Raw genomic sequence first — 16,805 nt, 5'->3', positions numbered from 1 at the left:
AGACGAGGTGTGGCCCCCTATTACGTGCTGGCAAAAACTGCGCCACAGACACAAGTGCACGAGTAGGGGTTCCCTAGCATGACGAGCATGGGGCATTGAATGCCATGGTCGTCGCCGAGCATGCTCTTCTTGGTCTTGAGTTTCTCGACGGCTGGTCTGCATAGTCCAGCAAGAGTGCGCTCACGCCATGACGAGTCTTGATGCGCGCATGCTCCAAAAGGTTTGCGCCACTTGCAGACCATGGTCACGCTAGTGGCTCCGGCTCGTCATGTCGTATGTGTGCGTGACCTTGAAGGCTTGAAGGCAAGATGCTTGACGCGTTAAGAGGAGCGTTGCCCATGAGCACCTATACTGGACCGGCAGCTGCTCAAACCGAGCGTCGATGAGGATGTTGAATAGCACGAGGGCCACGCACATGTGGGTGATACAGCGAGTGGATATGGTTTGGTACTCTCGCTGATAGACGATGAGATGGTTAGCCTTGATGCGGACAAGAACACGGTGGTGACTGGCGCCAGCCCGTGTGTTGTGTGTGCGTGTGTGCGTGTGTGTGTGTGTTTGGGGGGGGGGTGGGTGGGGGGTCTGAGGTCAATGGTTAAAATCATGCCATGTCAGCACAAAACAGTCTGAAACAGCTGAAGGGACAAAAACTATCTGGCTTTCAGTGTCGGGGGACTAGCCTTATTTGGTTTTGTAGTTGAGAAATCATTTCTAAAGTATTGGAAAGTTGAGGGATGAAATATATATTTTTTTTCCTTCAATAAAACGCTAACATTGTGGAAAGGAGAGAGAAAACTCTAGCAAATCCCCTAAACCCTTTCTATCCTTAAAAAAGAATTAAAAGGTTTTGTAAAAAAGATTTTAGAAGGTCATTTAAATATAGTCCTCTAGTAAAAAAGTTGAACTGAGGAGGGATCCTCAAGGACCCAAACATCCATTAGATAAGCACAAGAATACATTTAAAATAAGGGTCCCTAAAGAATGAAAAATTACAGACCAATTCGGTCATTTTACAAAAATACCTCAGATCATGTAGCGAGAGGGCAATTCCATCCTTGTAACACACTTTGGCCCCGTTTTGTAACACACTTTGGCCCCGTTTTGTATTAATAAGCCACATGGACAAACGATAAGCTGATCAAACATAAAGACAGGACAGAACTAGTGAAGAATGCTAAAAACGCAAAACCATACACAACTAAATGCCTCAAGCTTGTCACCGAGAAGAAGAACAGGAGACACGCCATCACTCCGTGGGGAGCTCCACACTCATCGACGACCCAACCAAGAGGGACACAACGCTAAACACCGCCACCGTGGTGTTTGCCCAAGTGGACAAAGGTTTTCACCCTGATAGTCGGAGGATATTAACAAGAAAGAAGAAATTATAACAAAAGATCATTCAATCTTCCTTATTCAGTACAATATTCCATGAAATGTTTGACAGAGACACCAACGAGAGATAATACGCTGCTATACTAGTACATGTATTATAGAAAACATAACTTAATAAATATTCTCCGGTCTGAACCATTCGGGTGACAGCTTAGTTCACTTCTTGATAGACAAAGCCATCTGAGCCCGCCTCATCTTGGCAAACTCAACCAACTTGCTCACGTCCGGCAGGGCCACCTTGGCGGCATCTAGTGCGGTGAAGCGCTCCACCCATGCCAACAGAAGTGGGGTGTTGGCGATGTCAAAGGGTTTGGTACCGCATAGCTCTTCAGTTCCCTGCAAAAATGCCAAGAGACCGCCCAGTGCAATGTCCACGTATCCAACGCTATCACCGCCAAAGAAGGGCTTCCCCTTGGAGCATTCCTTGAGAGCCCCCTCCAGCGTGTGCACCGCCGCCAACATCTGCTTTATCCCCTCGGTCTTCTCCTCCTCTCCGTCGGCCGTGAACGCCACTTTCCATGGGATGACTAGCTGCATGCACGAAATAACAACATTAATCAGCTCACCACATACATAATTGTGAAATCAACAACACAAAACACTATAAGCGTAAACCTTCTCGTCAATGTAGTCAACCCAGAACCGAGCAATGGCACGCTCGTATGGGTCAACGGGCAGGAAGGAGGGTCCTACGGTACCATAGGCATCGTCGATGTACTCTAGGATGACGACAGACTCACAGATTGGCTTGCCGTTGTGGATGAGTATCGGCACCTTCTTGTGCACCGGGTTGGAGGCGAGGAGCAGGTCGCTCTTGTTGTCGAGGTCCTGCTCGATGTTCTCATAGCTCAAGCCCTTGAGGTGGAGAGCGAGTTTCACCCTGAAAACCCAAGGGCTCGCCCACGTACCCAGCAGCTTTAGCTCATCTTCACCGGCCATTTCTCCCTTGCGTAATATACCTATGGATATGACTTGAGCTTGAGTGTTAACTACTGTGTTTTGCTTGCTTGCTTAGCTGAGAGTGGAGTGATATATATAGGGTATGGGAGGCAATAACAATGCATCATCCATGAGGCATGTGCTAACGTCAAGGACACTTATTTTGCACAATTACTTAGTATCCGGACATGAATATACTTGCTGCTTGCTCTATTTTTAACACATGTACCATGATCACTTATTTTATCTCCATGTTTTGAAACAGCACGACGAAGACTTCAGTGCTTAGAAAACATTAGTCAAGGTCTTTTGCTTGCGGATTAGTTAACTTTCATGCCAAGTTTCTCGAGACATTAGTCATTGTCCTGGATAAGAAGGCTGGGAAGTAAACAGATTAGCAGAGTCCTGGACATCCCTAGCCGGTCAGTCATCGTTAACTAACTTTAAGATTGATATCGGATAAGGACATGAAACATATAATACTCCCTCCGTAAACTAATATAAGAGCGTTTAGATAACTAAAATAGTGATCTAAACGCTCTTATATTAGTTTACAGAGGGAGTACTAGTTAGTCGCACTAACTTCAAGCATGCATCCATGACAATGGTCAAGTACCTAATACTAGTCTGAACAAGTCAAATACCTAATACTTATGCTCCAATTAGTGCATCCTTCCCAGATACTTGCAAAAAAATTGTGAATCTAGGACATGCACAAAGACAAGCATCAAACAATTTGTCATGCCATGTATGGATATATACTGTTAATGTGGATGGGACCCATAACTACAGATGTAGCTAAGGTCTATCATATAACATGGGACAAACGAACCGACAGATGCAAAGTGACGATTACTGATATCTTGTGCATTCTCAAAATATTTGATGCAATCCAAAAAACACAAAGCGACAATTTATGCAGGGGAATTAGTGCAGAGGATAAATAAATCAACCAACAGCAGGTGAGTCAAGCACCTAATTAATTAGTTAGCCCTATCAAGCACAGTCCATACATTCATTCTGTACAATGTTTTCGACAAGGACACCATCACTCCATCACAGCTCACACAGGTACAGGGAAGAGCCACGGCAACGACGATGCTGTACACGGTGAATCTAGAGCAATATTCATGACGGCGAACCAAAGGAGCACTCAAATAAATAAATACATACACAGCCAGCCTACTGTACTGTATTGTGTGCTTTTCATAAGAAGGTAGAATGTGGCTGAATGAGAACAACCTGCAATACACAGCACAATAATAAGATCAATTGGAAACCAACAAGGTGCAGTAGGTACGGACCTGATCCAGGGTTGCACCCGCATAGAAACTGAGAGGCGAGACGGACGATTGGTGGTATATGTATGCAGAAACTGCCATAACCATCTGGGAATATATCGAATTATAAAGAAGTTCTCTACCAGTATTATAAACTGCACAGTGGAGGGGGGAGGATTTGCAGTTTTGCACATTCAGCTAAATCAGAAACATCAGCAGTATTTAGGCCACAACAGGCGAGGGTCGAGTTCTCTACGGACACACAAAACTACATGGCCAGCCTCCTGGTCACAGGGTTCCAACTGTGTTTCCGCCCAAAGATCTCCTTCGACGTTTTCACCATCTCGTTAGCCCCCTGTAGCAGAAGCTTTTGCAGAGCGCCTTTCTGAAGTTTTGCCCAATTAACTCAATACAGTGCGGCTGGAATGTTGCTGTTAGAAATTCTCATCACCCAGACACCTGCAGCTGCATAATATCAACCCCCACCGACATCAAGAGGGAAGTGTTCCACCAGCATCCATAGGAACCACAACCATCTATGGGTGCCAAATGGCAACTCATTCATTAAATTACTGTCGATTGGAAGTCATTGACATGGTAAGCATTAGTAGATAAACAATGTCAAGTTATTTGCAACACAATATTCTACTTTTAACAAACTGTGTACTTTTGCATTACAATTTACAACAATGTGATCCATCATCCATGAATACCACACTGAATTCAGCACGAAAAGTAAAACAGTAGATACCATTGAACCAAGGTTGCCTAATTATTAGTTCGACAGCTCAGTTCTTCTAGATAATTGTAGTACGAAAAGATGTGGTAGCTCCCGGGGGTCGGGGCACCCTGTTATCCAATCCATCCGACCTCGTTGAGATTCGTATGGTCTTCTGTCAAACTGCAGAGCATCTGCAGCGTCTGCATGCTTACCAGTCCATTTGACCTTCCTAATTGTGTTGCTACTAGGGACTAGTAGGCTATAGGTAGCAGCCATCTTGGGGCAGCAGGAGCAGCCATAGTGCTGAAACGAGTTGTCATATCAGTCGTGTTTTGCATAGCTGGCTACTGTTCCCGACAGCGGCGTCAGGCCATGCATGGGCCATCCTTATTTTACTCGATGGCGAAACTGTTCCTGGTTTGGACTGATCGAGCTAGGTGGAACGCTATGAATCAATGGTTATACTGCTGTGCATGTTATGAATCGATTCATGCATGGACCGTCTTTATTTTATAATTTTCTGGTCCGGCATCTTAGTGGGGCACAATTATTTACTTGGTTATTTTGATCGGGGAAGTTGATATAGCTCTTTACTTGATAAAGAATGATGGGATGGGACGGCAAGACTCTGCAAATCCCTGTGGGAAAGGAGAGCAGTGACTGAGCTGTGTGACAGGTGAGGGAGATTCTGTGTATAGGTTGAACAGTGACCTACGCAGCCCATTGCCATTTTCAAATAGTTTACTTACTTCGGCTTTTACTGTTCACATAGCCTTTAACCCCATTCTCCATTACAGCGCAGGGCACAGATCGCCAAGTCAGGACAGTGTGGATGAACGGCGAGATAGCCGGGTGTCCCGACCCCGGGACCTAAAAGTCCTGTCTCAATTGTAGTAAGCCAGTGGATGAAAACTGAACTTAAAATTTGCATATCTAACATAAAAACTGGCTTCTCTTTCTTTTCACACACCTTCCTCAACAAGTAAAAGATCCATGCCAACCATCTAAAAAAACATCCATGTCAAAATGCAATTTCTGACCCCCTCCACAATTCTCGAGAAGATTTATATATGGACCCAATGGAACTTGAACTTGCATACTAAGGTGCCTGGTAGAAACAAATTTTGATGCGCCTGCATTGCAGCTCCGAGGCGAGTCTATGGTAAGTGCAGAAAGAACGGCACTTCCAGCAGCACCATCTACGACAGCAAATTTTGGGCAGCCAGAGCAGCCCAACAAGATCAGCAACAGGCAGTACGCCCAAATGGCAACTCGTCCATCAATTTCTAACAGGAGGCCATTGATATTATAATTTTTTGTGTCGGGAGCAAATACTATTCATTACATGAAAAGACAATGTTGTTCTCTTGCATGAAAAGTTGATAACCATAACTTGATCTGAAGAACATCGTACTTGCCGTTTTTACTACAAATCAGGGACATTGTATGAAGCATCTTCCTTGGTACTATCAAAGATTCTTATGAATATATTTATGTTAATATCCACACCTAGTCATGTTTTGCATAAAGAAGAGTAGTGGGCGATCCACTACGATGAGACTGCCTTGGGCCAGCAGAGCTAGATAATGACCTTTTGGAACTAGTGAGACCGCCCAGATGATACTATGTAGTGTCTATTGTATGGTCCTGAATACTAGACACTATGAGAGGGAGAAGATAATCGATCAGTTGAGCACTAAAGAGTCCAAGAACCACCGCGCCACCGAGATCATCAAGCTCCATTGACTCGGTACCATATCTTCCTCTTTCCCCTCTGCAAGCTCATCTCTGAATCTTTTCAGTTTCTTACTGGCTTCTCATGCAAGCAGTTCTCTACATCCGCTAAACTTCAAGCACCATGGGTCGTCCTGCCAGTCTATTCTTCCTCCTATTTGCAACTGTGGCGCACTTCCTCTCCGTGGCACAGGGCTTGGACTATCCGACAGCCAACCTCTCAAAACAGTGGATCAACAATGACGCCTCCCTCCCACACAGCGTTCACTATGTTGTAGGTTATGTCTTGCGCCCGATTCTCCTCTGTCCGTATGGCCAGTCCTTTGCCACAGGGTTCTTCTGTGCCCCACCTTGCGACATGTTCTACTATGGCGTGTTCATTGTCCAAACCGACACTGGTGACAATATCGTTGAAGGGAATCCACAGGTGGTCTGGTCTGCCAATCGGGCTCATCCTCTTAGGGAGAATGCCACCGTTGAGCTAACTTCAGATGGAGAATTGGTCCTTCGTGATGCTGATGGTAGCCTGGTCTGGTCAACCGGTACCTCGGGGCAGACGGTAGCTCGCATGGTGATCACCAACATCGGCAATCTGGTGCTATTTGATCCCATCAATGCAACAGTATGGCAATCATTTGATCATCCTACAGATGCATTGGTCCCTGGACAGTCACTTGTGGAAGGCATGAGGCTCACAGCAAGTGCCTCTAATACAGATTGGACTGAGACTCAGCTGTATGCCACTGTATGCCACTGTACACCCCGATGGTTTCTATGCTTACATTGCATCCGCACCACCACAACAGTACTATTCGATGACGCCAAGCGAAGAAAAGACAGGAAATTATACAACAAAGGTTACATTCATGAATGGCAGCCTCAGCATCTTTCTCCAGCCAGAAAATCCAGATTCTAATAGCATCTCATTGCCAACACCTAAGTACAGCGGCCAGCACATGAGACTAATGTCTGATGGCCACCTGAGAATGTATGAATGGAATATTGAAGATGATGTGTGGCATGCTGTGTATGATGTAATGCAGCCAGACAATGGTGACTGTGCTTTCCCAACTGTGTGCGGGGAGTACGAACTATGCACCGGCACCGACAGGAAGTGCACCTGTCCCCTTCGGGATAATAATAGCTCAAGCTACTTCAAGCCGATTGATGAGGAAAGTCTTGGTTGCACACCCCTGACCCCAATCTCTTGTCAAGAAATGCAACGCCATCAGCTCTTAACCCTCAACGAAGTCTCTTACTTCGATATAAGCCACCTCGTTGGGAATGTAACCACCCCAGACGACTGTAAACAAGCCTGCTTGAAAAACTGCTCCTGCAGGGCCGTCAGCTTCAGACAGTACTTGCACCAGACTGAAAACAAAGGTTATTGCTGGTGGGTGACCAAGGTCTTCTCCTTGCAATCAATAAAACATGAACTCCTTGATTACAACAACTATGTTTTCATCAAGGTGCAGCTTGGCCCTTCCAACTCAGCTGCTGCTTCTGCTCCTTCGGCAAACAACAGCAAAAAGGTCATTTTAGGCACTATTATTATTACCGTATTACTTGCTATAGCTGTCACACTTTATCTAGAGAGGAGGAGAGCGCAAGAAAGATGAAGAATTCAATTTTGATCAATTTGCTAGAATGCCGGCCAGGTTTTCTTTTCAGAAGCTGAGAGAATGCACTCAGGGGTTCAGTAAAAAACTTGGAGAAGGTGGATTTGGATCTGTTTATGAAGGGAAATTAGGTGAAGAGAGAGTTGCCGTGAAACGTTTGGAAGGTGCTAGACAAGGAATGAAAGAATTCTTGGCAGAGGTGGAGACTATTGGAAGCATCGAACACATCAATCTTGTCAGGCTGATTGGCTTTTGTGCACAGAAATCTCAGAGGCTTCTAGTATACGAATATATGCCGAGAGGGTCACTTGATAGGTGGATCCATTACTGCCACAACAACGCGCCACTCGATTGGCGCACGCGGTGTAGAATCATTCTGGATATTGCCAAAGGCCTGTGCTATCTTCATGAGGGGTGCAGGAGAAAGATAGTTCATTTGGACATCAAACCACAAAATATTCTCCTAGATGAGAACTTCAATGCTAAAGTGGCTGATTTTGGACTATCTAAGCTAATAGACAGGGATCAAAGCAAGGTAATGACAGAGATCAGAGGCACACCTGGGTATCTAGCACCTGAATGGTTAACCTTGCAAATCACTGAAAAAGTTGATGTCTACAGCTTTGGAGTTGTTGTCATGGAGCTAGTGAGTGGGAGAAAAAATATTGATAATTCTCTGCATGAGGAGAGTTCTAACCTCATTAGTATGTTCCGAGGAAAGGCTCGAGATAATCAAATGAGTGATCTGATTGACAAGCATAGTGACGACATGGCCTCGCACCAGGAGCAAGTGATTCAAATGATGAAGCTTGCAATGTGGTGCCTGCTAAATGATGGCAGTCAAAGGCCTTCCATGTCAACGGTGATAAAAGTATTAGAGGGTGGGATGAGCATAGAAACCAGTATTCTTCACAGATTTCTCAATACAAATACAGTCCTGCCCCTGGAAGATAATCCGACCGCATATTCAGTTCAACCTCAAGCATCAATTTTATCTGGACCAAGGTGAAATAAGTGGCTAATGAGAAGAAGAGATCCAACTAAATTACACACTTGGTTTTTGTGTAACTGTTTTTAAGTCTTATCTCATTTGTAAAATGGAAGTATGTTTTGAATAGCTTGAAAATAAAAATTATAGGCCAATACATATGTTTCATTGTTTGTTCAGTGAGTCTGTACCACATACCTTTTCATCTGCAGAGTACCAGTCCACCTCTTCTGATGATAATTGCTTGCATTTGCTGACATCTAACTATATAACTGAAACAATGTCAAGATGTGCACATTTGGTTAAAGCGCAATGTTGGACAACTAGGTGGCCTCGTGCGGGAGATGGTAGAGTTGAAGATGTTTAAGTGGTATCTTCTTGATCAATCGATGAGACTGCATATCAAGGCCAAGGCTTCAATGACGGTCTTTTGGTTCAGGATGACACTGCACTCATGTCAATAAGAGATAACGAAAATGAATTCATTAGAGGCGAGTAAAAACTGTCAGCAACAATTCGGTCCATACTCCATTACACTGTAAAATTAAATTATAAAAGCAGAATTATACGTACTTATCAAGCCAAAGTTTATATTTAAACAAATAAAAGGTTAATAGGTTAGCCATATCAAGCAACTAACCACCTACAGACCAAAAAGTGTTACATATAATATCATAATATGAGATGATAATCTTAGAACATAACCATCACTTGGTCAGTGATACACTGTTATAGTGAACAGAGTTTGTGACAGACAACCTGTACACCTGATACATATTCAAATATGATAGTGTATTGAAAAAATTAGGCTATAAATATATAATGCATTCAAATATGATATCATGTGCATTCTCAAAGTATTTGATGCCATCCAAAACAATACAAAGCGACAATTTACACAAATATAAGTATAAATTTTCCATCTACATGCTGAAAAAAGAGAGGATTAGTGCAGAGGATAAATAAATCAATCAATCAACAGGGGAATCAAGCACCTAATTAAGTTAGTTAGCTCTATCAACCAGAGTCCATACATTGTTTCTGTACAATGGTCTCAACATGGACACCATCACTCATATCACAAATCACAAGAGTACATGGGAGAGCTACGACGACGACGATGTTGTACATGGTGAATCTAGAGCTACATTCATGACGGTGAACCGAGCGAGCACTCAAATAATAAATACATACACGACCAGCTTACTGTATTGTATTATGTGCTTTTCATAAGCAAGCAGAGAGTTTATTGGCTTTGCATAAGTTGCCTAACATCTCCCGGAGTTGCTGATACAAGTTCCTCTGCTCCTCGCTACATCAAGTTTCTTAAGACCAAATGCATGATACACAGGATAAAAAGTTTCTTAAGGTCAGATGATGGCAAAAGAAGGTACGATGTTGGTGTATGAGAACCATGGGCGATACACGGGACAATAATAAAATCAAATGAAAACCATCAAGATGCAGTAGATACGACGGACCTGATCCAAGATTGTGTCCGCAGAGAAATTGTGGGGCGAGATGAACAATTGGTGGTATATGTATGCAAAAACTGTCATAACCATCTAGGGAAAATGCATAAGAACAGTTGTCATTTTCAGCTAAACTGCATATTCAGCTAAATTAGAAACAGCAACAGAATTTAGGCCACAACAGGCAAGGCTCAAGTTCTCGACCGACCCACAAAACTACATGGCCAGCCTCCTGATCACAGGGTCCAGCCGTGTTGCCGCCCAAAGATCTCCTTCGCCGTTTTCTCCATCGCACTAGCCCCCTGCCCCAGAAGCTTCTGCAGAGCACCTTTCTGAAGTTCCGCCCAAGTGTTCAGAAATTGGCAGAGAAGGAAAATCACGTCAGTAGTAGGATCACTAGGTCTAATACCTTTAAAACGGATTTATTTCGTGTTTCCACAACGTCCATAGAACGTAAATAGTTTGTGAAAAGTAGAACATGGTCTTGTGAAATAACTCAATACAGTATGACCGTGCGGCTGGAATGTTGCTGTTAGAAATTATCATTATGCAGATACCTCCACCTGCATAACGCAACCCCCACCCACATCAAGAGGGAAGTGTTCCGCTGGTAGCCATTGGAACCACAGTCATGTATGGGCGCCAAATGGCAACTCCTTTTTTACTAATTAAATTACTGGTGAGTGGAAGTCCTTGACATTTGTCTATTAATGAAACAATTGCTTACCGGATGACAAAAATGACTAGAGTGACGATTTCAAGAACTAGACATCTGGAGCAAATTTGAATCCAAATTTATGTACAACCTTTATTAGTGATCCCCTGATGCTACTCTAAATAGTACTTGCAGGCATTTAGAAAAAGACTAGGGACATCTAAGGACTATGATTAGGGACACCTGTAGGCCAATATAGCTGCGCATGTGCTAGATAATTACTGTTTTATTGTAATAAGAGCTTGCTTAGTTGGACTGACAAACCTCCTGGCTGTCTAGTCGATAAGTTGGTTGATGATGTAACAATGTTTTGATATCAATAAAGCTAGCCATGAAGGCCTTCCCTAAAAAAAGGACATCTAAGGACTAAGGTAGTGCTTCCTTGAGTCAGACGTGTACTAATTAACTATATTATACTTGAGCCGGCAGCTACTAGATTAATTACGACGATGATTTCGGCCGGCAGAGCCGAATAGTGACCTTTTGGAGTTTCTGATATTGAGAGCACGGTCCAGAAAGTCGTCTGCAAATATCACTGAAGCAGCGTCTGGCAATGATATGGTTGGGAACTTGTGGTAAATACCATGCCGGCAAGCCCATCTTTCAGGTAGTCTCGTTTGTACCCCAAGCTTCGATCTCCCTCCTCTGCAAGTCCATGGGACCTGCCGGTCTCCTCCTCCTCATACTAGCAACTGCGGCACAATTGCTCTCCGAGGCGCAGTTTGCCGAGTATCCCACAGCCAACATCTCAACACGGTGGGTCAACAACGAAGATTACATCTCAAACTTGGGCTTCAATGATGGATCGGTGGTCCGCTCCATTGTTGTCAGCTCACCACAAACCTTCTTCGGACCCTCCTTTGGCGCAGGTTTCTTCTGTGCCTCCCCCTGCAACGTGTTCCTCTTTGCTGTCTACATTTTCCACATTGATGGTATTCATGGTGAGAGTAAGACCGCGAGACCGCACGTGGTATGGTCTGCCAACCGGGCTCGCCCTGTAAGGGAGGGTGCCACCGTTGAGCTTACCATTGATGGGAACTTGGTGCTCCGAGATGCTGATGCTAGCCTCGTCTGGTCTAGCGGCAGCTCGGGCCGGTCAGTAGCAGGCATGGTGATCACCAAGGACAGCAATCTGGTGCTATTTGATCACAGTAATGGAACTGTATGGCAGTCTTTTGATCATCCTAGTGATGTGTTGCTCCCTGGGCAGTCACTACTGGAAGGTACGAGGTTTGTAGCTACAAATTGGACAGAGAATCAGTTCTACATGACAGTTCTTCCCAGAGGATTGTATGGTTATGTTGAATCCACACCACCACAACTCTACTATGCATATTCAGTATGGGTGAGCGAGAATGACACAGGAAATGGTCCAACAAAGGTTAACTTTGTCAATGGCAGCCTCAGCCTCCTTGTGCAGTCTAGGCAGCCAAGCAACCCACATATGTCTAATATCTCACTGCCAGCAGCTAAATCCACCCAGTACATGAGGCTTGAGTCTGATGGTCACCTTAGGCTGTATGAATGGTCTCAGGCGGAAGCGACATGCACTTTGTTGTCTGACGTAACCAAGATAGAAAGATTGCCTGATGATTGTGCATTCCCAACAGTGTGCGGAGAGTATGGCATATGCACAGCTGGGCAGTGCACGTGTCCATTTGAGGACAACTCAAGTTCAACAAATTACTTCAAGCTGGTGAACGGCCGCAAGGCAAATCTTGGCTGCGCACCATTGAATCCAATCTCTTGCCAAGAAATGCAACACCACCAGCTCTTGACCCTTACCAATGTTTCTTACTTTGATGAAAGCCACACCATTGAGAATGCAACGAATGGCGACAGTTGTAAGCAGGCTTGCTTGAAGAACTGCTCCTGCAGGGCCGTCATCTTCAGATATGGCCTCAATGATTCCAAGGGCGATTGTCTGTGGGTGACAAAGGTCTTCTCCTTGCAATCAATACAACCTGAAACGGCTTCTTTCAATTCGTCTGCTTACCTCAAGGTGCAATCTAGCCCCTCTTCTGCTGCAAACAAAAAGGTCATTCTAGGCATCACCCTTGCACTTGTTACTACTATCATATTCATTGCCATTGTTATCACTGTTTGTCTGCTAAGGAGGGGAAAGTATGAAGACAATGATGAAGACCTCCAGTTTGATCAATTACCAGGGATGCCAACAAGGTTTCCATTTGACAAGCTGAGAGAATGCACTGAAGGATTCAATAAAAAGCTTGGAGAAGGTGGATTTGGGTCAGTTTTTGCAGGGAAATTAGGCGAAGAGAGAGTTGCAGTCAAACGTCTGGAAGGTGCTAGACAAGGAAAGAAAGAGTTTTTGGCAGAGGTTGAAACCATTGGAAGCATAGAGCACATCAATCTTGTCAGGCTGATTGGCTTTTGTACAGAGAAATTCCAAAGGCTTCTTGTGTACGAATATATGTCGGGAGGGTCACTTGATAGATGGATCTATTACCGCCACGATAATGCCCCACTAGATTGGCACACAAGGTGTGGAATCATTCTGGATATTGCCAAAGGCCTATGCTATCTTCATGAGGAGTGCAGGCGAAAGATAGCTCATTTGGACATCAAACCACAAAATATTCTCTTAGATGAGAACTTTAATGCCAAAGTGGCCGATTTCGGACTATCTAAGCTAATAGACAGGGATCAAAGCAAGGTAATGACGATGATGAGAGGCACGCCTGGGTATATGGCACCTGAATGGTTAACCTCACAAATCACTGAAAAGGTTGATGTCTACAGCTTTGGAGTAGTTGTCATGGAGCTAATAAGTGGGAGAAAAAATATTGATAATTCTTTGCCTGAGGAGAGTTCTCACCTCATCAATTTGTTACGAGGAAAGGCTCGAGATAATCAAATGAGTGATCTGATTGACGAACATAGTGAAGACATGCTCTCGCACCAGGAGCAGGTCATTCAAATGATGAAGCTTGCAATGTGGTGCCTGCTAAATGATGCCGGTCAAAGGCCTAACATGTCAATGGTGGTAAAGGTATTAGAAGGTGGGATGAGCATAGAAACCACTATTCTTCACAGATTTCTCAATACAAATACAGTCTTGCCCCTGGAAGATAATCCGAACGCATATTCAGTTCAAACTCAAGCATCAATTTTATCTGGACCAAGGTGAAATAAGTGGCTAATGAGAAGAAGACATCCAACTTAATTACACACTTGGTTTTCGTAACTGTTTTTTAATCTTATCTTATTTGTACATTGTAAGTATGTTTTGAATAGCTTGAAAACAAAAATACAGGCCAATATATATGTTTCATTGTCTGTTCGGTGATCTGTACCACATACCTTTTCATCTGCAGAGTACAGTCCACCTCTTCTGGTAGCCCAAAAATATATTTGTGAACTACGTGCCTAGGAAATTTACCTGCAATGTAATTAATAGTGTATCAATCTATGGAATACTGAATTCCCCGATTTTGCAAATAGTGTTATGAACCTGATGGGGATAGGCACCAAATGGAGATAGCAATAGAAGTCTTTTGAAAAATTCAGCAGCAACACTATATAGGCGTTTTGCAGTGATGTAACTAAACTTTTTAGACCAGCGAACGTTGGTCAGAGGGAAGATGAAAGTAACTACTAACTAAACTTGTTTTTTCAATAAAACTGGTTAGCAGCTAATGGTATAGACTACAGAGTTGGTGCTTACACGATAATTACCTGCATTTGCTGACATCTAACTACTCCCTCTGTCTCATAATAGAAGTGCGTTTTTGAAATGTTAGCGTAAAAAATGCTCTTATATTATGGGACGGAGGGAGTATATAACTAAAACAATGTCAAGATGTGCACCTTGGTTCAAGCACAATGTTGGATGACAGGGACTGAACCTTTTCTCCACAAATGAGTTTGAGAAACCAGGTGGGACAGGTGGCCTTGCCGTGGGAGCTGGTGGCGTTGAAGATGTTTAAGCAATAGCTTCTTGATAAATCGATGACACCACATGTCAAGGCCAGGGCTTCAATAACACTGTTTTTTGCTTCAGGATGACACTGCACTCATGTCGAGGTTTAGGGTATTATGAAAATGAATTCATTAGAGACGCCTTGGACTCGCGGATCTTGCCGAAGAGGCCCCTCGGGGCGGTGGTTTCCTGGCACAGCAGCGCCCAGCCGAAGGTGGCCGCCTCTGTCGCCAGCACCGAGCCGAGCATGACCACCAGGTGCCCGACAACAGCCTCCGCCATGTTTCTGACTTATTTGCTACCTAGCATCCCCAGGCAGCCCGGCGGCTTCCTGGGGAAGCATATGGACGGTAGTTGAGGCTTTGAGCTCGGTCAAATCTTTCAAAGCAATAAGGTGTTAACATTGTAGTGTTGTGATTCAATCTTATTCCATCTCCACTCTTTGAATGCCGTAATGCACATCATACCAACTGAATGGCTGGTGCTACATGCGTACAAGTTGGAAAAATATGCATGCTCTGGCATTTCGTCGATCACCTAACGTGCGTGCAGATCGGCGACGGGGAAGCAGAGCAATTTGTGCTGGACTATTGTTTACGAGGAGACGGGGAGGGGCTGGGATACAACGAGGTGGAGGGGGAGGGTGTGGTGATGGTGGGCGGCGGGACTACTGGGACCGAGGAGGAAGCATGAGATGTGTCGACGAACGGACGGCGTACTTGCGGAGGAGACGGGAAAGGAGATGACACGGATGAGGGGTTGGGCGGCGGGCTGCCGCGGCAGAGATAAGACCCGCGAGCGCGAGGCGTTGGCGGCGGGCGACGCCGGCGGCGGCCACCGCCGCGCCTGACCGGCCTGCCATGGCTGCCTGGACGAGGTGGGGTCTGCACGGGAGAGACGAAGGGGTTTTATGTAAAAAGATGAAGCGGAGTGGCACTGGCAGGTGTGTTTTTGTAAAGGTGCCACCGCTGGTCTCACGCATGCGTTCGATGCCGATCCGACGGCCGAAAATTGATGGACGGTTAAATTTACTATTTACACAATGTTGTAATAAGAGCATCTCACATAAGTCCCTTTTTCCACGTAAAAAAAAGAGCTTGTTTACGGGGGATTTGGGCTAAAAAACCTACACCAACAGGCCCGTCGGTGACCCATGCCGCGACCGACCGCCCAACCGCCTCACCCTGTAGACCAACCGCCTGGCCCGGCGCGCACTGGAGCGCCTTCATCTACTGGATGACGATGGCTCGAGGGGCATCCATCTAAGCCCGAGGATTTGATTGCAATTGTGGTTTCGGTTTTGAGGGTCTTTTCCCTATTTTGAGGGATCCAAATGTAATTCTCTATTTACTTTGTATGCTAGTTTGAAGAGATATAGAAACAAAAACAGGCTTTAGACTGATATGATATGTATAGGAAATATGCTAAATCACAACACATAAGAACCTCCCCTAGATTATATAAACACAATGTAAGCGAAAATCTGCATCTGAGCACGGGCTCAGCTGCACCCGCTCAGAAAAAAATTCAAAAAAAATACTAGAAAAATTCAAAAAATTCCAAAAAAAATTATGTGATAGATCATTTGATGCGTGAGATCCATTCCAAATTTCAACTCATTTGAACATCTGAGCAATTCTGGGCAAAAAAGACAAATCAGGTCAAAACAGTTCCTGAACAATAAACTGTTTTACAGACCCTGATTTTGTCTTTTTTTCCCAGAGCTCCTCAAATGTCCAAATGAGTTGAAATTTGGACCGAACCTCACGCATCAAATTATCTACCACATAATTTTTTTTGGAATTTTTTGAATTTTTATAGTATTTTTTTTATTTTTTCCGTGAGCGCGGGTGCAGCTGAGCCCGGGTGCAGATTCGCCACACTCCAATGTAAGGGCATGTATAATGGTGCTATCTTAGGAGTGTCACATAGAATAAATGCTGAGATGGAGAAGAGAGAAATTATAAGAAAAGGTTTGTCTTCTCTTATTTAAAAGATG

The 16,805-nt window shown here is 44.4% G+C and overlaps 2 protein-coding genes and 1 pseudogene across 2 annotated transcripts; 2 read left to right on the top strand and 1 right to left on the bottom strand.

Annotated features, from left to right (window-relative positions):
* Window positions 1–1,385: 1,385 nt before the first annotated feature.
* Window positions 1,386–2,394, bottom strand: LOC125542685 (probable glutathione S-transferase GSTU6). The gene is made up of 2 exons (XM_048705824.1): window positions 2,011–2,394; window positions 1,386–1,926 (listed from the first exon to the last, which is right to left on the bottom strand). The coding sequence occupies exons 1-2, from the start codon at window positions 2,332–2,334 to the stop codon at window positions 1,552–1,554; spliced, it is 699 nt and encodes a 232-aa protein (XP_048561781.1). The 5' UTR covers window positions 2,335–2,394; the 3' UTR covers window positions 1,386–1,551.
* A 1,393-nt stretch (window positions 2,395–3,787) lies between these two features.
* LOC125542675 lies at window positions 3,788–8,697 on the top strand (annotated as a pseudogene).
* Window positions 8,698–8,884: 187 nt separating this feature from the next.
* On the top strand, window positions 8,885–15,704 carry LOC125542666 (G-type lectin S-receptor-like serine/threonine-protein kinase SD2-5). Its single transcript, XM_048705801.1, has one exon. It carries the CDS (start codon window positions 11,417–11,419, stop codon window positions 14,012–14,014), a length of 2,598 nt encoding a protein of 865 aa, XP_048561758.1. The 5' UTR covers window positions 8,885–11,416; the 3' UTR covers window positions 14,015–15,704.
* Window positions 15,705–16,805: the final 1,101 nt, after the last annotated feature.

The sequence above is a fragment of the Triticum urartu genome, chromosome 1 (assembly GCF_003073215.2).
Source record: "Triticum urartu cultivar G1812 chromosome 1, Tu2.1, whole genome shotgun sequence".
Taxonomy (NCBI): Eukaryota; Viridiplantae; Streptophyta; class Magnoliopsida; order Poales; family Poaceae; genus Triticum; species Triticum urartu.
This window is presented reverse-complemented; position numbering and strand designations above follow the sequence as displayed.

What these genes read in the sequence shown, in the direction of transcription:
- LOC125542666 (XM_048705801.1), top strand. Translation starts at nt 11,417, where the DNA reads ATGATATGGTTGGGAACTTGTGGTAAATACCATGCCGGCAAGCCCATC.
- LOC125542685 (XM_048705824.1), bottom strand. Translation starts at nt 2,334, where the DNA reads ATGGCCGGTGAAGATGAGCTAAAGCTGCTGGGTACGTGGGCGAGCCCT. An exon ending in TTGACTACATTGACGAGAAG is followed by an intron (nt 1,927 to 2,010) that starts GTTTACGCTTAT and finishes TCGTGCATGCAG; the next exon opens with CTAGTCATCCCATGGAAAGT.